Below are 21,759 nucleotides of genomic sequence, written 5' to 3'. Positions count from 1 at the left end.
ACAGTCCTGATGGTCCGAACACCAACTCTGGACGTGACGAGCAGGAATTATAGGGTTACAATCCAAACAGTGCATTAGCCCAAGATACCCTCAGCAATCTGTCGTCATGCCATCTGGAAAAAGAGTGACCCGTCGGCCTTGACTCCACCGCTCAGCTCTCCCACCACAAGTACGGAAAGGAAAATGGAAGTCGAGACGGAGCTAATGAAGCAGCAAGGAAACAAAACATGGAGTGTTTTATGAACTGGAACCAAGTAGCCGTTGGGGTTACGTTGTGTTTTCAGAGCTACCCGTCTTTCACATATAACAATCAGTAAATGCGCCAATCGTTTCTCCATGAAAGCAGTTGAGTACTTTCACCTCCTGTCATACCAGATGTAGCGGGTGTAGGGGGATATGGACCTGACATGGGGAAGAAAACCAGAGCCCGATAGAGAGGGTGACTGATGTTTTGTGATTCGATGAGACCAGTGACAATGTGAATTTTCTTCTTCTCACTCTGCCATATTACTTTTACCCCAATGGTTTTGCTTGCCTACTCAAATACACAATAGGAGTCTGTGATGTCAGGGTTGGCTGCAGCTGGCATTACCATCCTTGAACCCGAGATATCTATAGACATAAAACCGAGGATGGACTGGGCAAAGAGGACAGGGCCACCTTAACAACATCATAGGCCCCAGGACGAAGTAGAGCACTGGGGCCCCTGTTTTGATAGCGAAACAGAAACATACATAGCCATCAGAAAAAGAAAAAAAAAACGTGGGCCCCTATGCTCATGGGGCCCCCGGGCAACTACCCAGTGTGCCCATGTGTTAAGATGGCCCTGAATGAGGACACACGTACAGCAAGAGTAGGTGCAAAATAGTGGTTTGTGCTTTCATTAGCAAATAATTTGTTATCAACAGAAGAAACGAGTACACGGGCAATCATAGCACCGAGAAACGATGAAGTCAAACGAATTCATGCGAACGTTGTCAACCGGTTACACGGTTAAATGTGTTCAATAGACTCTGCTGAAACAGTTGGTTGTGATCGTGCGTAAGATGAAAGCATCAAGTTACAGTATCATGAAGAATATCTACAACCGTTAACAACGTCCGATCTTCCACCGCACGAATTACTGTTGCCAGAAGAACGTATCGTAATATTATTGCGTGATTTATGTTTGAGTGATGGGCTATGCAATAGGACAAGATTAGTCGTATTGAGAATTGGTCGAACAATGTAAAATTTTAACAGGCAACAAGAAAGCTAATGCAGTACGTCTTCTGCAGGTAACATTAGACACCAAAGGAAATCCTGATACGCCATTCATATTAAAACGTTTACAGCTTCTCGTTTGAATAGCTTTTGCAAAGATAATTAACAGCATTCGAAAAAGTCGGTTTATTTATTAGAGAGAAAGAAACGATATTCACTCACGGGCAGTTATATGTTGCGTTGCCATGATGTAAGTCCAAACACGGAATCAAAATTCAGTGCAATTTTGACAAAATGTTAATTCCAAATATAGTTTTTACTGAAGCTTTACAGTAAAGGTGTAAGTTTAAAAAGTATTTGCGTGTTAATTTCAAAGCCAAACGGAACGAAAACGTATAACGAAACGAATTCCTCTAACGCAACATGAAACATAATTTTCTTTCAATTTATTTTACTATTTTTTTTACTATGGTTAATTACTCACTGTAATGTAAAATATCCGCATCCCCATACGCGAGCGGCTGAGCCGTGAAATGGCTAGCGTGTGGCACCCACCTGGGGGTTGGCAAGCGAAGCGAGCAGCGTGTAGAACCCCCTAGTTATTATCCATCCATCCATCCATTTTCTAACCCGCTGAATCCAAACTACAGGGTCACGGGGGTCTGCTGGAGCCAATCCCAGCCAACACAGGGCACAAGGCAGGAACCAATCCTGGGCAGGGTGCCAACCCACCACAGGACACACACAAACACAACCACACACCAAGCACACACTAGGGCCAATTTAGAATCGCCAATCCACATGTCTTTGGATTGTGGGAGGAAACCCACGCAGACACGGGGAGAACATGCAAACTCCACGAGGGAGGACCCGGAAGCGAACCCGGTCTCCTAACTGCGAGGCAGCAGCGCTACCACTGCGCCACCATGCCGCCCCTAGTTATTATTATTATTATTATTATTATTATTATTATTACACCCTCCTCTCAGCACTCTACAGTATGCTGGTGTATTTTTCTGAGGTTAACCAGGCCTCTCAGGCTTTGAATTACGCTTGTTGTTCAGCTGAGGACTCGCCATAGAATGTGGGGAACACCGTGCTGCCCAAATGGCGCCGTCCTTCAGATGAGATGTAAAATTGAGGTTTCTGTAGTCATTTTAAAATCCCTGGACAACCTTCATAAAGAGTAGGGTCCTGAATAAATTGCCCACCATGGCCTAGTCATCATGACCCCCTAATCATCCCCTGTCTCTAATTGGCTGACTAACTTCACCTCACCACCTAACAGCTAACATGTGGTGAGCGTACTTACACAAAATGGCCGCCGTCACATCATCCAGGAGGTGCTGCACATTAGTGGTGGTTGAAGTGGCTCCTTACTCTCTATTTGAAATGCTTTAAGTCATGAGAAACATGTTTAATAAATGTAATGACTTCTTCTCTTTCTTTCTTCTTTAATGAGTGCAATAAAGAAAGTTGAAGTACAGTTGTGCTTGAAAGTTTGTGAACCCTTTAGAATTTTCTATATTTCTTTATAAATATGACCTAAAACATCATCAGATTGTCACTCAAGTCCTAAAAGTAGATAAAGAGAAACCAGTTAAACAAATGAGACACAAATATTCTACTTGGTCATTTATTTAGTGAGGAAAATGATTGAATATTACATATTAGTGAGTGTCAAAAGTATGTGAACCTCACGGATGATCAGTGAGTTTGAAGGTGAAATTCGAGTCGGTGTTTTCAATCAATGGGATGCCAATCAGGTGTGAGTGGGCACCCTGTGTTATTTAAAGAACAGGATCTATCAAAGTCTGCTCTTCACAACACATGTTTGTGGAAGTGTATCATGGCACAAACAAAGGAGATTTCTGAGGACCTCACAAAAAGAGTTGTTGATGCTCATCAGGCTGGAAAAGGTTACAAAACCATCTCTGAAGAGTTTGGACTCCACCAATCCACAGTCAGACAGATTGTGTACAAATGGAGGAAATTCAAGACCATTGTTACCCTCCCCAGGAGTGGTCAACCAACAAAAATCAGTCCAAGAGTGAGGCACACGTGTGATAGTCGGCGAGGTCACAAAGGACCCCAACTGAAGGCCTCTCTCACATTGGCTGATGTTCATGTTCATGAGTCCACCATCAGGAGAACACTCAACAACAATGGTGTGCATGGCAGGGTTGCAAGGAGAAAGCCACTGCTCTCCAAAAAAAACATTGCTGCTCGTCTGCAGTTTGCTAAAGATCACGTGGACAAACCAGAAGGCTATTGGAAGAATGTTTTGTGGACGGATGAGACCAAAATAGAACTTTTTGGTTTAAATGAAAAGCGTTATGTTTGGAGAGAGGAAAACACTGCATTCCAGCATAAGAACCTCATCCCATCTGTGAAACATGGTGGTGGGAGTATCAGGGTTTGGGCCTGTTTGGCTGCATCTGGGCCAGGACGGCTTGCCTTCATTGATGGAACAATGAATTCTGAATGATATCAGAGAATTCTAAAGGAAAATGTCAGGACATCATCTGTCCATGAGCTGAACCTCAAGAGAAGGTGGGTCATGCAGCAAGACAACGACCCTAAGCACACAAGTCGTTCTACCAAAGAATGGTTAAAGAAGAATAAAGTGAATGTTCTGGAATGGCCAAGTCAAAGTCCTGACCTTAATCCAATCGAAATGTTGTGGAAGGACCTGAAGTGAGCAGTTCATGTGAGGAAACCCACCAACATGCCAGAGTTGAAGCTGTTCTGTACGGAGGAATGGGAGAAAATTCCTCCAAGCCGGTGTGCAGGACTGATCAGAAGTTACCGGAAACGTTTAGTTACAGTTATTGGGGGGGTCACAGCAGACACTGAAAGCAAAGGTTCACATACTTTTGCCACTCACAAATATGTAATATTCAATCATTTTCCTCAATAAATAAATGACCAAGTAGAATATTTTTGTCTCATTTGTTTAACTGGTTTCTCTTTATCTACTTTTAGGACTTGAGTGAAAATCTGATGATGTTTTAGGTCATATTTATACAGAAATATAGAAAATTCTAAAGGGTTCACAAACTTTCAAGCACAACTGTACCTCGCTGAAAAGTCAGTGGTGGGCCTGTACATTCAAACACCTTACCGACTGGACCCCACTGCACTACCTGAGACAATAAATGTCACTCCCCAAAAAAGGTTTCAGCAACACAAATGTCTTTCAAGAAATAAAAATGACAGAACTAACCCATCAAACATGTGTATATAAAACTCGAGACAGTAAAACTTCAGCAGGTATTGAGCTAAACAGAGCAGAACTGGCATCCTGCACCACAGCAACACCCAAACTATGGAGATGTGGGGAGAAAACCCCAGTGGGCACAATATGTGTGCCATTCAAGGGACTGGTATCACATCCAGGGGTGGCACTCGCCTTGCGACTCACGTTACATGAGCCTGTAATGGATATGCAAGCCCACAAGATGAGCAAATTACTGGATTCCAGACCCCTGCAACTTGTGTTTAATGTAGCAGGTTAAGAAAATAGAATTATATTTGTCTAATTTATAAAGTGAATATTAGCACCTCCTGCCAAGTGAGAAAAATGAGCCAATGGGACATAAAACAAGTCTGCTGTTTCAATCACATGGAGCACTTGGATTCTGACATCATAATATCCCTAATAGCACATCTCCATTAGTCAAGACATGACATGCTGCAGCTTCTTGGGGAATTACGGGTCTCATAAAAGGTAATCCCTATAGAGCTCCTCAATTCGAATACCAGAACATACGTGCCAGCTTGACGTTAGGGTTCACACTTAAATGCTTTTGCAGGCTTTTAAATGGGAGTTTTATCTCACCGAACAACCCGAAGTGACAGTTTATCTCATCTGCCTGCAGGAAATATTTAGGTCGACCGGGAAGAAGCAAACATCTGCTCCAAGCACTTTATCATCGTCGTCTTTATCCATTGAAGTCACTCCTATTCACCCACTGTCTTCAGCCCATGAGCATTGTCATCTAAGTCCTTTCCTGTTTACACTCTGGAGTCACTTTATTATGTTCACCTGTTCACACACACACTGAACACTGTGCTGCAAGTTATAGTCATCAGTCAGTCATCGTCCAACCCACTATATCCTAACACAGGGTCACGGGCTCCCGGGCAGGGCGGCAGCCCATCGCAGGCTGCAAATTATATTGAAAATAAAATTGAATTTAACACGTAATTCACTTATGAGACCCTGAGAGTTGCAACGAGCCAAAAGATGTCTGCTTCAAGTCACTCATGCCATGTTATTGTGATAGAGATCAATGATAGTACAGTAGACAGGATAACATGGATAGATAGATAGATAGATAGATAGATAGATAGATAGATAGATAGATAGATAGATAGATAGATAGATAGACACTGTAGGTGGTGTAGTAGGCAAGATAGACAGACAGACAGACAGACAGACAGACAGACAGATAGATAGATAGATAGATAGATAGATAGATAGATAGATAGATAGATAGATAGATAGATAGATAGATAGATAGTGTAGTAGGCAAGATTAAAAATTTAGATAATTGGACAAGAAAGGTACTTTTTATAGAAAGATAGATAGATAGATAGATAGATAGAGTACACACATACATAGATAGTGTAGTAGGCAAGATTAAAAATGTGGATAATTTGACAAGAAAGGTACTTTTTATAGAAAGATAGATAGATAGATAGATAGAGTACATACATACATGCATACATAGATAGTGTAGTAGGCAAGATTAAAAATGTAATTTGACAAGAAAGTTACTTTTTATAGATAGAGTACATAAATACATACATACATACATACTGTACATAGATAGTGTAGTAGGCAAGATTAAAAATGTGGATAATTTGACAAGAAAGGTACTTTTTATAGATAGATAGATAGACAGATAGAACTTTCAGTGACCAGTATGAGAGAGTGTGAGAGCGATAACACCAAATTTAAAACACCTGAGACCTGGTAACTCTAGCAAGTCACATGACATCGAGGAGGGAAAATGGCTAATTGGGCACAATTTGGACATTTTTCACTTAGGGATGTACTCACTTGTTTTGACCAGCAGTTTAGACAATAATGGCTGCATGCTGAGTTATTTTGAGGGGACAGCAAATTTATACTTTTATACAGGCCATACATGGACTACTTTACTTTGTATCAAAGTGTCATATCTTCAGTGTTGTCCCATAATAAAGATATAATAAAATATTTACAAAAATGTGAGGGGTGTGCTCACTTTTGTGAGATAATCTATCTATCTATCTATCTATCTATCTATCTATCTATCTATCTATCTATCTATCTATCTATCTATCTATCTATCTATCAAGAGCCACCAAATTGTTGTTTTTTACCTGCTGTTTTGCACAAGCAGGTAAATGAGAATGTAGTGTTAGAAGGATTTTAGAACAGTTTCCTCCATCTCTACAGTGGATTCAGCGCCTGTTCCGACCCCCTCACTTTCCATACACTTTATTGTGTTGTAGATTTCATTTTAAAAGGATGCATTTGCTATTTTTGCCCATTGATCTAAACTCATCAATAACCCATAATGACAAAGTGAAAACATTTTTTAATCTACAACAAAATTAAGTGTACAGAAAGCGGAGGGGTCTAAATATTTTTCGAATTCACTGTATATCTGAACATTAATCAGAAAGGGGAAATCGTCCATACGAGGCAGACGTCTCTCCCCAACCATAATTAGGGCAATCATAAAGCTCAGATCTTCCATGTCAACATGCCTGTGGCTCGGCAGTGCTGGGCTGCTTCAAACCGCTCTGCTGTGGCTAAACACAAATGACTTGTAGTTGTCAAAGTGCAAATTCTCATGTTGGCCTGGAAGCAGCATGCTATTGATTTACTGGCAGAGTCATAAAAAAACAAAAAGGCATCAGCATCCATCCTTAATCTAATGAAATACAGATATTTGGCAGATGGATAAAAGTTTCTTTTAAATTTGTGAGAAAAGACTTCAATTATTTTGGATACTTGAGCTGAATAAACAGTCAAATGTTAGTCAAAACAGAACTTTTAGACTTTGTGACATAAATGCATTTTTCCCTATTAATCCTATAGAAATTTTTGGGCTTTGCACAAGCCCTCCTCCAGTCCTCCTGAGCATCCTGGCTGGGTACCACCCCCAGCCCCGCCACACGGTTCCATTTCTTTTGTTTTCCAGTGGGAGCACAGGCAGGTGAAGTGACTTGCTTGTGGTCACACAGTGTTGTCAGTAGTGGGATTTGAACCCACAACCTTAGCCAGGAATCCTGCTGGCTATGCCAGTGTAACAACTCCAGGGGGCGTGCTAGCCACCCAACCCAACACAGACAGACACTAGAGGCACATTTATAAAATAAAAGGTGTTGTTATTTTTCTTTACTCGTGTGGGATGTCTTCCCCATCTACATGAGCCCAGAACACAGTCCCACAAGTACAATAGCACAATATTAATAAATTCTTCTCTCTCTTTACTCCTCCACTCTTCCTGGGCAAGCCTTGTCCACCTTCCACCTGACTCTGGCTCCCGGAGTGGTGGCTGCTGGTTCCCTTTATAGCCCACCTGGAAGTGTTCCAGGTGTTTGATGATTAATTCCTGGCTGCATTTCCAGGTCTGGTAGAAGAACCACCCACATGGGCTCAGGAACCACTGCCGCGACCCCTGGCAGCACCCCTGAATCTCAACAGGTTTGTAGAGGACTCCATCTTCTATGGAGCCCTGTGGAAATCTGAGGCACCACTGCCAGCCAGGGGGGCTGCCATGTAGCGTCCCGGGGTAGGTACTGTTCAGCCCATGCTTGCTCCCCCGGACCATATAAAGAAGAGGCGTCCTGGCGGGGCTAGGGCCCCGGCCGTCCACTAGAGGTTCGCTTCCCGGGTCCTCCCTGCGTGGAGTTTGCATGTTCTCCCCATGTCTGCGTGGGTTTCCTCCGGGCGCTCCGGTTTCCTCCCACAATACAAAGACATGCAGGTTAGGTGGATTGGCGATTCTAAATTGGCCCTAGTGAGTGGGTGTGGGTGTGTTTGTGTGTGTCCTGCAGTGGGTTGGCACCCTGCCCAAGATTGGTACCTGCCTTGTGCCCTGTGTTGGCTGGGATTCAGCGGGTTGGAAAATGGATGGATGGATGGATATATATATATATATAAAATATATATATATAACATAAAATAAATAAATGAGATAGTCCGAATTTATGTACTATAGCCATGGTATCCTGCTAGTTTTGTTGCATGTATCTTGGACTTCCTGGAAATGTGGACAGTAATATGATCATTTTGCCTACACGTACGTTGTTATTTTCAGCGTTTTCTTGCAGTGTGTCTGATAGTCCTTTGTATTGTTCCACGCTCAGATCTTGTTGATGTAATCTGAGATAGCTGAGACGCGCGCCCTCTGTTTTAACATACGCATCTACGACGTACTGTTGGAATAGTTTGCCGTTGGAGTGCAAAATACTAAATGTATTCCTCATTGCTAATCTGTACACGTAAAATTGGCATTGAGTAAGCCTTATTCGCTTGGCGGTTCTTTTATCGGGAACATGTTGTAAATCTTCATGCCAGCCAATGTCTCCGTAAGGGAATAAAAGTGGGTAAACCATAGGATCACAATTCATATTGAGCATGGAAATCTGTTTACAGGAGATGCCTATGGGACAGATGCAAATATCCCTTTCGGCAGGCGGTTCGCCATCTTCACTGACGAAAATTGCTGCAACATTGGTGTGACATGTCGGGGCATTGTATCGTCGTAAATCCTGCCTAGGGTTTTCCTCGAAAAGCCTTCGTACAGATGCTGTTGGATTGGACTGAGAGATTTCATGCATGTGTTTCTATGATTTAGTGAAGGGTTTGATGGTTCTGAGCTGAGCATGGAATCTAGCTGGAGAAGTAAATTTTTCGCTTCATGTAGAGTTTGCTTTATTTTGTAAGCATACTGCAGAAGGTTGGTGAGAAATGCCATGTCGGCTGTGTGTGGGCAGGACCGGTTTTGAGGTGGAAGCAGGATGATGGTCCTAGCTTCCTAGCTCTGATGGTATCAATCAGGATTTTGTAGACAAAGGATTTCCTTGTTCCTGTAGGACCATCTAAGAAGAAGCATGTTTGTCGCGGATGGGAATCGCTGTATGCAGCATGTAAACATGTGTTTGGTGAGGTGTTGGGGGCGGGCACATGAGCAGGCAGTGCGCATGCCTCGAGAGTGAGGGTGGACGCGGGAGGAGGGTTAGAGTTGGCGGGCAGGGCTTTGTCGTGCGTATCCTATGGTTGGGCGACTTAGTCAATTATATATATAGATATGTGTGTGTATATATATATATATATATATATATATATATATATATATATATATGTATATATATATATATAGCTATACTAATAAAAGGCAAAGCCCTCAATGACTGACTGACTCACTGACTCACTCGTCACTAATTCTCCAACTTCCCGTGTAGGTAGAAGACTGAAATTTGACAGGCTCATTCCTTACAGCTTACTTACAAAAGTTAAGCAGGTTTCATTTCGAAATTCTACCTGTAATGGTCATAACTGAATCCTACTTACGTACATATATACGGCCATAGCCTGCAGCTCGGTCGCCGTGTGAGGCGGAGTTGCGTCACCCATCACCACGCCCCCCACATAGTTGACTGCCAAAGAGCGCTGAACAAAAAACGCATTACACAATTGAGAAGGGAGCAAAAGAATATGAAGCGAGTGACGCATACAAGAATATTCATAAGTGCAGGTACTGCAGAAACAAAGCACACGGTGGAAAAAGTCAATGTCCAGCTAAAGGAAGACAGTGTAAGAAATGTGGTAAATTGAACCACTTCGCTAAAGTTTGCAGGACTGGGAAAGGTAAACCCGTGCATGCAGTGTTTGATGTCTCAGATTTAGAGGAAGACGAGCTGTTTATTGATGCAGTAAGAAAGGAACAACCCTCTGAATCTGAACAATCCTTTCTAGACACATCAATAGGAAAGCAAGGTGTAAAGCTTAAGTTTAAACTACGTTCATAGACAAATATTCGTAGGCAAATCCACAACTTAATATGCCTGTTGAACATCTTAGATTCACGAGTACCGATTTGGGTAGTGAACACTTCGATGAATGAAACCTGATATCTTTACAACGGTTGACAAACAAGGAATGTAACTTGAACACAACATATCCTCCAAATATGAACCTGACTGAAAGAAATAATGATAATCAAATCCTCGATGACAGCAACACTCATAACAGTCACAAAACAATTACATTGACAATCAGGTTACATTATTTTTAAAATGTTTCCTTTTCTTTTTCATAACTTCTTTAACACATCTCCGCTGCGAAGCACGGGTATTTTGCTAGTACAGTATATATATATATCTATATACATGTGTGAGTGTGTATATATCTATATATATGTGTATGTGTGTATATATATATATATATATATATATATTGTGGTGGATTGCCGGCATTTTACTCTGGCCCTCAACCCCAGGCCGCCAGGAGGAGCTCTCCCGACAGCATGATCATGCCCCGAGTCCCAGCAGGGCATCATGGACTATGTAGTGTTTGTACACAGCCCTGCTGGATACCTTGGGGGCCACCAGGCGTCGCTGTAGGGGGGCTCGTAGGCTCTTATGTGCCCTATGACCGGGAGTGCCACGGTCCGTGACAGGAAGAAACGGCGTGCTCCCGGGTTGAAGAAAAGGTCTATTTACCCTGACCCGGAAGGAATAAGGACTTGTGGACTGTTGGGCAGGAACACCTCCGGGTCAGGGAATATAAAAGGACTGTGGGAGCTCCCAGACGATGAGCTGAGTTGGGAGGCAGGGTGGCTAAGCATCTGGGAGTGGAGGATTGTGATTTATTGTTTATTGAAGAATAGTGGAGTGGTGGTGCTTTGTGCACAATTATTATTATAATAAATAATTATTGGATTTTTATCTGGTGTCTGATGTGTGGTCTGAGGGTACAAGGGTGCGAGAAAACCCTAATCTGTCACTATATATATATATATATATATACAGTATACAAATATGATTATTAATTACAATAATACATAATATATTGTCGTGCATGAACATCTGGGGATCACCTTCCAGGATCATCTGAAGCAGGTATTACCACCCCAGGCCAAGAGGGGGCGCTCATGCTTACCTTCTCCTCTTCATTTACCTCCACAGCACTGAGAAGGTGCACTGTGAGGGCAATTGACTCCGCCCCTTCTGCCACTGCTGGAAGGAGGTGGCCACTTTTGAAACAACTGAACCATAGAACAGAGCTCCTAAAAAACACGATTGAAAGAGAGCTTACTTACTTGCTTGCCCTGCTTTTTGTTGATTCTTGTAGAGGCTCACAGAGTGGTCTTTTTTATTAGATTTTTGACTTTATTAGATGAAGATGATTGGGTTGGCACTGAACAGTATCCTGGTACAACCTACATTTCCTTATTTAACCACTGTATATATATATATATATATATATATATATATATATATATAGAGAGAGAGAGAGAGAGATACAGTATATATAACATTATTTATAATTATAATAATATAATATATTATGGCAGCCAGCGATTAGAACTTCTTCCTCACAGATCCAGCCTCCTGAGATTGAATCCAGCACCTGGTCGGGTTCTCTAAAAGTCTGTGTGGATTTTCCACCAAGCAGTCTGCTTTTAGGGGGTCTTCATGGATATGGAAGGTAAACTGGAGTGCCCAGCAGTTAGGAGGTGGAGGGGGATGTAAAGATCAGGATCAGCAATGCTGACCACTGTGCCATGATGCCACCTTGCCAATGCAGTAGTTGTATTTCAAATATTTGTGTAAGCAATTGGAATTGTTCCCATGTGAGATAATACAACTTGCTTGTTACTTCATTGTAAATAACAATTTTTTTCAAATACTGTGAATGAATTTTAAGAACATAAAAGCACCTTACTTTACACTGATAATAAGTTCCTTTTTGTCTTTTTCTTTCTCACCAAGGTTTATTCCCGACGCCTGGTCACCCTGCAGTGTGACCTGCGGGCCTGGCAGACAGACGCGCCAAGTGAAGTGCAAGGTCCTCCTCACTTTCTCACAAACTGAAGCTGAACTGCCTGATGACGAATGCGAGGAACCCAAACCAGAAGTGGAGCAGCACTGCAATCTTGGACCGTGCCATGGTGAAGATGCCTTTCCCCAGTTTACCAGGGAGGAGCTGTACGACTGGGAATATGAAGGCTTCACGACGTGTTCAGCATCTTGCGCTGGAGGTATTTGATTTTTGTTCCTCTTAAAGACTTTTACAACCATCGATAGCATTGATACATTTTTTATTCTTTACATTTTTAGCAGTAGAGATTACTGGGTTTCGGTCGGTCAATGTCAGTGGAAATTTTCCGTAAGTAAAGAATAGTCTCGAGTCCTCATTACAGGTGACATTCAAGATGGGCAGCCTTTATTAACGACATCAGAGCTGGTGGAGCCACCATGTACTCTTGTTTAGCGCAACATGGCAGTGCCTTACCATTTAGGTTCATTTACATAGCACATCCCAGCATATTTTAATTTACACCAACAGCACACAGATAAATGGTACTGTATATTCTGGTAATTCTTTAAATCAATTTAATGGTATGTTCTTAAAAATGGAATCAGTTCTATCAAATGCATGAAAGTTTCTGGGCGTAGTGCATATACACATACAAAGTAGATTTGTAAAGTGTCAGTAGTCATATTTAATTTATGAAGCAAATCATATAAATCCTTAGTATGAGACAATGCATCCGGAAAGTATTCACAGCGCATCACTTTCCCCACATTTTGTTATGTTACAGCCTTATTCCAAAATGGATTAAGTTCATTTTTTTCCTCAGAATTCTACACACAACACCCCATAATGACAACTTGTAAAAAGTTTACTTGAGATTTTTGCTAATTTAAAGTGGACAGATAGACAGACAGACATTGGATTTTACATATAGACAGATTTGATCTTTAATTGTGAATGGTGCCACGTAACTCTGTGGCCTCGCTACGTCATATGTTCTGGGACTGTAAAAAAAATTAGCCCATTTTGCGGAAGATATTTGCTTATCTATCAGTCATTTTTGTATTTACAATTATTTGTAACCCTTTAAGGCAGACAGAGAGACAGACAACTGTTTTCGATTTGATATCTATAGAGATTATAGTATTCAGTTAGGTAGGAAAGATGGAAAACCGTAAAAGTGTTTTGATTAAGTAGCATGACATACATTAATATGCTTAAGCCTTTATATGCCTGGTGATCTGGGAAGTCTCCGTTAAGCAAGGCAAGATCTTTCATTTCAGCCTGACCTGTTCTTGTCAACAGGAAAGCAAGAAGCCATTGTGGTGTGTCTTAACAAGCGGGACGGGCAAATCGTGGCGGATTCTCATTGCGATGCTTCCAACAGGCCCCCCAAGATGTCCAGAACCTGCAGTACGGAGCTCTGTCCCTCAAGGTAAGATGGCTCTGCTCCTCATTTTTTAAAATTTATAAGCAGCACAGTTGTAATAATTCACACAACCACAACAAAATAATTTGCTATAAATAACCCTAACCCCTTGGGGTTATCAACATCCATGTTCCTCACTTGGAGTCCGCTAATTTTCACCGGCCCTCCGACATACAGACCCTCATTCGTGTCAAACCAGAATGATCTCCAAGCACATACAGTCCCACCATCCACAGCATCCTTCCACTACAGTTGCTGGAACATGGCTGCATTTAATAGAGTGAAACTGGGATTGGGAAATCAGCAAACAAAAGTAACAAACTCACTCATTGGTCAACCGTGTTTTTAGGAATTCTCTGCCTCCAGCCAGATGATAAGAGATTTAATAGATGGATTAGAGATTCCAGAGTTTAAGGGCTAGAAGTGGATTATAGGAAGTTAGATGTAGATGAGATATCTCAAAATGAATATCTTGAAATCAACATATTTTAGATATAAGTAATCCTTTTATGAGATACTGCAAATACATTTCAAGGTATCTCAAAAACATTTTCAAATCTCTCGAAAGTGTACAGTTGTATCATTTGAAGATATCTGGAAATCTGTATGAGATTCTGCATGTTAAAATGGGTTTTAGATATCTTGAAATAGATGTTTTTCCAGATATTGATGTCAAGCCACATTAATATTTACAGATACCGTATATACTCGCGGATAAGTCGGGGCTTGATTTTACTGTATAATTTCTGGTATTTTATAATGTCGTTCATATAAGTCGAATGCGGAAAACTTGCGCTATTGGTCCAAGAGATTACGATAAGCTAACACCTACCTGAGAGAGTCACCACGGAGCACACGGCCTTTTTTTTGTCTATGTTGGTGCGGCATTGTGCTGTATCAGCGTGTGCTCCTAACATCTCGATCTCTCTATTGTGCCTACGTGACCACACGGTGATACCCGAACTATTCCGAAGCGACCTTTGCACTGATTTGTGTTTTTCGTATCTCACACCCTCATACACCTTTATCGTAAGAGCATCCCTTATCCACGATGGAGTGTTCGATCAGAAGAAAACATTAAGCAGATTTTAAATGAAATGTCATTGAAGTAGTGAAAGAAATTGGTAACCGTGCTGCTGCAACAAAATTCGATGTTTCTGAGAAACTGATGTGCGATTGGAGGAGGCAAGAAGATGTTAAAAAAAAATGAAGTGTCGCATTTATGAACGGGCGTATAAGTCGGGGTCTGATTTTATGATCGACTTATATGCCCTGTGGGGTACAGCCCGGACACAGACAGGCAGACATGTTGTTTCTCCACACACGCGTTTATTTACAATATTTACAATATTAGTAAAGTGCACAACCCCAGTGCCGCAGCACCAATCACCCCTTAAAGTCCTGGCCGCACAACAATGCCTTGCTCAGTCCTCAGACCGCCTCCACTCCTCTCCTCCGAGCTCCGTCCACTTACACCCGAGTCTGGCCCTCGACTGGAGGGAGGCGGCCCCTTTTATATACGCCCGGATGGGCTCCAGGTGCTTCCTGACGAGCTTCCGCCGACACACCCCCGTGTGGCAGAAGCACCAACTGTGTAGCCGGAAGTCCTCCGGGTGTTCTTGCTCCTCTTCCCCCCAGCACTTCCTGGAGTGGCGGAAGTGCTGAGGTCCAGGGCTCCCAAGGCACCCCCTGGCAGTGATCACGGGCCCCTACAGGGTTGGGCTTCCAAGCCCCCAACCCGTGGCCCCTAAAGCAACCAGGGTGGCGGCCCCCAAAGTGATCCCAGATGGGCGCACGCCCACTTCCGGTCCCTCAAGGCGTCCCGGCCGGTTCATCACCCCTGGCATCCTTGACAGCCCGTACGTAAATACAACACTTCATATATGATATGTCTAAACCAGGGGTCCCCAACTCCAGCCCTGGAGGGCCGCAGTGGCTGCAGGATTTCATTCTAAACCCTTTTCTTAATTAGTGGCCTGTTTTTGCTGCTAATTAACTCCTTTTCCATTCCTTTTAATTGTCTTGGTTTTTTAAGACTTGTTCCTCTGAATTGCTTTGTTTTTTTCCCTAAATGGCACCAAAACAGAAATGAAACGAAGACCAAATAAGTCAGGGCCTCAAACTCCAACCAGTTGCTTAATTGGGCGCTGAATCTTGTCGTTAATGAAACCCGTTCTTGAATTCCATGGCTTGTTGATCTTTCTCTTGATAAAATATTTTGGGGATCTGAGCAGAGCAACATTCCAGAGACCTCCACCCTTTTTATTTTCAGATATTGTATGGTGGGCACAGTTTGCTGGTCATGTTTTGTATCTCATTATTCTTTGGCTGCTACTTAAGGAAAAAAAAAAAAAACAATTCAAGAAGTTAATTAGGAGCAAAAACAGGCCACTAATTAAGAAAAGGGTTAGAATGAAAACCTCAAGCCACTGGGGCCCTCCAGGACTGGAGTTGGGGACCCCTGGTCGAATTGCTTTTTAAGATAACTGGAAATGTGTTTTAGATATCTCAAATTGAACTACAGATATCTACATGAAGTTTTTTTCTCTCGTTTTACATTTAGCTAAAAAAGTTTTCACGAGAGACCTCATCAAAAGAATCGAACCAGTCATGTCAAAGTGGCCATCCACGGTTTTAGGTCTAGTTTAACATTTTAAACGGGGTTGGTCTTTGCTGGGCTCTTTCAAAAAGCTGCTGACGGAGCCATGAGATTACCTAACTGCTAGCATTTACTGTACTATGAAGAATAAACATTGTGAAGTTAGAATAACTACTGTAAAAACATGTCACGTGATCGTGGGTGATGTTATCGGCTAGGATTTGTTCCATTTTCACTTGAAAAACCGATTTCTGACAATAACGCTGAAATAACAGTCGTAATGATCAACGTGACAGAAGGTCTGTGCTGAACAGAATCAGAACCACAAGTGAAACAATTAGTGTGTGTACTTGTCAGCCCAGACCGTTTTATCAAAATTAAATTGCTTCACGTGTTGAAAATAATTCCCATCATGTATTTGAGGTGTGATGTTGCCGTGATTAGGTTTAGGGTCTGTGAAGTGTGTTAATCAAAGCCACGGCTCCTCGAATGAAGAGTAAATGCAATTTGGGTGCCTGGCTTATTGGAAGTAAATCTTGGGAATTGCAATCTGAAGGAATTGAATTGAAATGCTGGGAAACATGGAAAAAAACATGGAATCGTTACAAGGACAGGAAAATCTGTTCTAGCTTGATGCCACCAGTTCCTTCTATAAGATAAGTCTTTTAAATGAATATATTAAGTTCAATTCAGTTTAGTTTTAATACGTTTTTGCTTTGCACCCTTCCCCACCCTAACCTATCATCTATGGCAGAGGAGCAAAAGCTTCAGAGTCGTCAAAAATTTCGATCTTCGGTTTTCTATGGATCTCGAGGTTTTTGAGTCCCCTGATACTAAAAACATTGATATGTCAATGATAGGTGTCTGTCTGTCTGTGTGTCACAGTTTCTTGAAGACAGTCTAGAACTAAAACGGCTGGATGGAAAAATATCAAATTCGAAGCTGACACCTGCTACAAGTTGACGATCAGCTGATCAGTTTTTGAGTCAAATCGTGCGACAGAACGAGGCACTCAGGAGGAACCCTCAAATACCGTAATTCTACAATTCATTATGAAGTGTTCTCGTCAATTACTATCGTAACTACTGAAAGGTTTCAGAATAGTCTGGGTAACTTGCTTTCTGGGGTGCAAAGCCTACTGATGCTCCCATCCAAATTTCTATTATTAGTATTGTCCCGTGAGGTAATTTTGGGTTGTCAGCAGGTTTTATGGAGCGACGACGACATAACTTTAAAAACACATAACAACTTACACAATCATGTAACATATGCTGTGTTCTCTATGAAGTGGGAAGTCGGGATTTCCAAATTCCTAGTGTTAAGTTTCAACTGGAATGGCCCCTTAAGTCAGATTCGGAACCTTGGGGTTTGACTTCAGATCACGACGTTAGTCCAAAATGGCAACGTACACTGCAAACTTTAGTGAAAGCTGTAGTATTATACTGTTTATTGGCACTTAATCGCGTCTCATTAAATCAGTTGTACAAATAGCACTGTCCAAGTTCAATCCAAGGAATTTTGGCTATGGATTGGATTTGATGTGTAAAATACTGCATAGATAGATAGATAGATAGATATCATAGTTGGCAGGATTAGATAGATAGATAGATAGATAGATAGATAGATAGATAGATAGATAGATAGATAGATAGATAGCATAGTTGGCAGGATTAGATAGATAGATAGATAGATAGATAGATAGATAGATAGATAGATAGCATAGTTGGCAGGATTAGATAGATAGATAGATAGATAGATAGATAGCATAGTTGGCAGGATTAGATAGATAGATAGATAGATAGATAGATAGATAGATAGATAGATAGATAGATAGATAGATAGATATAGTTGGCAGGATTAGATAGATAGATAGATAGATAGATAGATAGATAGCATAGTTGGCAGGATTAGATAGATAGATAGATAGATAGATAGATAGCATAGTTGGCAGGATTAGATAGATAGATAGATAGATAGATAGATAGATAGATAGATAGATAGATAGATAGATAGATAGATAGATAGATAGATAGATAGATAGATAGATAGATAGATACTTTATTAATCCCAAGGGGAAATTCACAAATTGTTATCATGTGCCATTTATTCCGATGGAGCAAGAACAACAACTTTTTTCCTGGACACATCCTTACTGTTTTTTTCAATGTGTTACTTGAACGTGGTCAACTCAAGTCTGATGTCATTTTCCGTTGGAACATAAGCATAGAGTTAGTACAAATACATATAAGAAAGAAGAGTATTGAGCACTTATGGTGACACATTAGATCAAACATCTTCTATATGTATAAAATGCTAAGGGACGCCTGTCTGTCACGCAAAAACTCACACACCCCTGAGCTTTGACACAATATCTTGGTCTCAATTAAGGATTTATGCCATGATACACATAATATCACTCATAAATCGGTCAGATGGGCCATCGTGGCCATGAAATTCAACTTCAGGTCCTTCTCACGCCAGGCAGCAACATGGACGTGTGCCATAGCTGACAGGAGAAGCATGGCGGCAGAGCCACAAACAATTCTGCTCTGATCCGGGATACTGACACTGATTGACAAGTGATATGGCTGAAAGAATAACCGTGACGAATGACTCTGAAACAGAAACGTGCAGTGATCGACACAGTGTCATGGCAGAGTGAACAGTGGTGATGAACAATTTTGTAATAGGAACATGCTGCGTTCGACACACTGAACAGACGGGCAGCATTGTGGCGTCAGACTGGAGGTCTGCGTGTTTCTTTGTAAAAATGAAACAAACATGGATTTGTGTGATCAAAACGTCCAGTGTGACCAATGTGGCTGAGTAATTTTATTGAATTGAATTTGTAGTATCAGTCCTCTGGGAAAGAAATGTAAAGAAAGAAACTGAAACAAGAGTTCAGAACATTTCTGAACATACAGAATGAGTGCACAAAGAAATCTTAATGAATTTTCTTTATCCAGGCTGAGGGGTCCAGGGTGTTTTTATGCTCAGCTGTGCCACTGAAGTGGAATCTTGCTCGGGTCATGGAGACTTCCTGGCTCCAAAAGGACCAACAGATACGTGACATTTGGTGCCACCTCTAACAATGTCTGCCTGGGTCCCCGTCAAATGGGCACAGGAGTAGTTAAGTGGTGGACACGGTCAATATTTTTGCATATTTGCAATGTGCTGCACTTAAATACTGAGGATCTTTATATTCCTGGCAATTGTAAAGAGAGCTCCATTTCTATGCCAAAGAAGGAGCTGGATGTTGTTGCAAGATTTACAGTAGGCTCACATTCCCCGGGATGATTTATATTTTTTTCTTTTTTTGTTAGAATTTTTTTCTTTCATTCTCATCACATGTAATGATAAACAAGACTGTTTGGGATTGAGAAATCACGACCTGAAATTAAATTGTCAGGTCATGTTACGCTTTGCATTTGGCATCCACAACGGTGAAAATTTAAACCTTGTGATGGGAGATGCTGCACAGGCTCAAATGCTGGAATCCCCACAATTCACTTCATCTTGTGATGTTTAAATTACTGTCCCTGACAAGTCGAGGGTCACACTGTGGTAGGTATTAAAATTGGAGGTCTCACTGAGGTCAACTGGGACGAAACTCATCTCTAATCATTTTTGAGGTGCAGCCAGGCAGAGGCCTATGCCAGGAGTGGCCTAAATTTATATCGTAAAAATGGTGCATAAATCCTTACTGCATTTCTGGCAAAACAATTAAGAAATATTCAGATAGCTATTGGGAGGGAGGAAACTTGTCTCTCTGATTTGGAGACTCCATTTGAATTACTGAGCATGAATTGCCAGGCACAATCAGGGAAAAAAATAAATAAATAGTTTGTCATCCATGGAAGTCCGAGTTAATAGTCATTATAGTAGTCAGCGGTTTTATGGTAGATACGAACCTTAACAGGGGTTTCCGTGTATGATGCTAAAGACTGGAGGCTGGGAACACCCAGATGAACAAGCAGGGGGCACTGTAAGTGCAGGCTTGGGTCAGACAAGACCAAAGGGTGGGTGGGTAGATAGATAGATAGATAGATAGATAGATAGATAGATAGATAGATATGAAAGGCACTATATGATAGATAGATAGATAGATAGATAGATAGATAGATAGATAGATAGATAGATAGATAGATATGAAAGTCACTATATGATAGATAGATAGATAGATAGATAGATAGATAGATAGATAGATAGATATGAAAGTCACTATATGATAGATAGATAGATAGATAGATAGATAGATAGATAGATAGATAGATAGATAGATATGAAAGGCACTATATGATAGATAGATAGATAGATAGATAGATAGATAGATAGATAGATAGATAGATAGATAGATAGATAGATAGATAGATAGATAGATATGAAAGTCACTATATAATAGATAGATAGATAGATAGATAGATAGATAGATAGATAGATAGATAGATATGAAAGTCACTATATAATAGATAGATAGATAGATAGATAGATAGATAGATAGATAGATAGATAGATAGATAGATATGAAAGGCACTATATGATAGATAGATAGATAGATAGATAGATAGATAGATAGATAGATAGATAGATAGATAGATATGAAAGTCACTATATAATAGATAGATAGATATGTGAAAGTTATAATATAATAGATAGATAGATTTTAGTAGGCAGGATAAGAGATAGATAGATAGATAGATAGATAGATAGATAGATAGATAGATAGATAGATAGATAGATAGATAGATATGAAAGGCACTATATAATAGATAGATAAATAGATAGATAGATAGATAGATAGATAGATAGATAGATAGATAGATATGAAAGTCACTATATAATAGATATATAGATATGAAAGGCACTATATAATAGATAGATAGATATGTGAAAGTTATAATATAATAGATAGATAGATTTTAGTATAGTAGGCAGGATAAGAGATAGATAGATAGATAGATAGATAGATATGAAAGGCACTATATAATAGATAGATAGATAGGTATGAAAGGCACTATATAATAGATAGATAGATAGATAACAAATGAAAGGTACTATATAATAGATAGATAGATATATAGATATGAAAGGCACTATATAATAGATAGATAGATATGTGAAAGTTATAATATAATAGATAGATAGATTTTAGTATAGTAGGCAGGATAAGAGATAGATAGATAGATAGATAGATAGATAGATAGATATGAAAGGCACTATATAATAGATAGATAAATAGGTATGAAAGGCACTATATAATAGATAGATAGATAGATAGATAGATAACAAATGAAAGGTACTATATAATAGATAGATAGATATGTAGATATGAAAGGCATTATATAATACATAGTAGTGAAACAGGAAAAACTTTAAAATTCAATAAAAAAATGTAACTGTGGCTAAGCAGAAGGTAGATACTCTCCATTGAATGTTGCCACTGTATCTGATTGTGTTCAGGTCTGACAGAAGATCGTGATA

At 40.5% G+C, this 21,759-nt stretch overlaps 1 protein-coding gene across 1 annotated transcript in view; it reads left to right on the top strand.

The window, feature by feature from the left end:
* The window catches only part of adamtsl3 (ADAMTS-like 3), a 486,079-nt gene that overhangs the window by 362,850 nt on the left and 101,470 nt on the right, over positions 1-21,759 (top strand). Inside the window, exons 16-17 of the mRNA XM_039772774.1 lie at positions 12,205-12,473; positions 13,556-13,685. Of these exons, the coding sequence (XP_039628708.1) occupies positions 12,205-12,473; positions 13,556-13,685 (399 nt within the window). The remainder of the gene's footprint in view (positions 1-12,204; positions 12,474-13,555; positions 13,686-21,759) is intronic.

Source organism: Polypterus senegalus, chromosome 12 (genome assembly GCF_016835505.1).
Source record: "Polypterus senegalus isolate Bchr_013 chromosome 12, ASM1683550v1, whole genome shotgun sequence".
Lineage (NCBI taxonomy): Eukaryota > Metazoa > Chordata > Cladistia > Polypteriformes > Polypteridae > Polypterus > Polypterus senegalus.
This window is presented reverse-complemented; position numbering and strand designations above follow the sequence as displayed.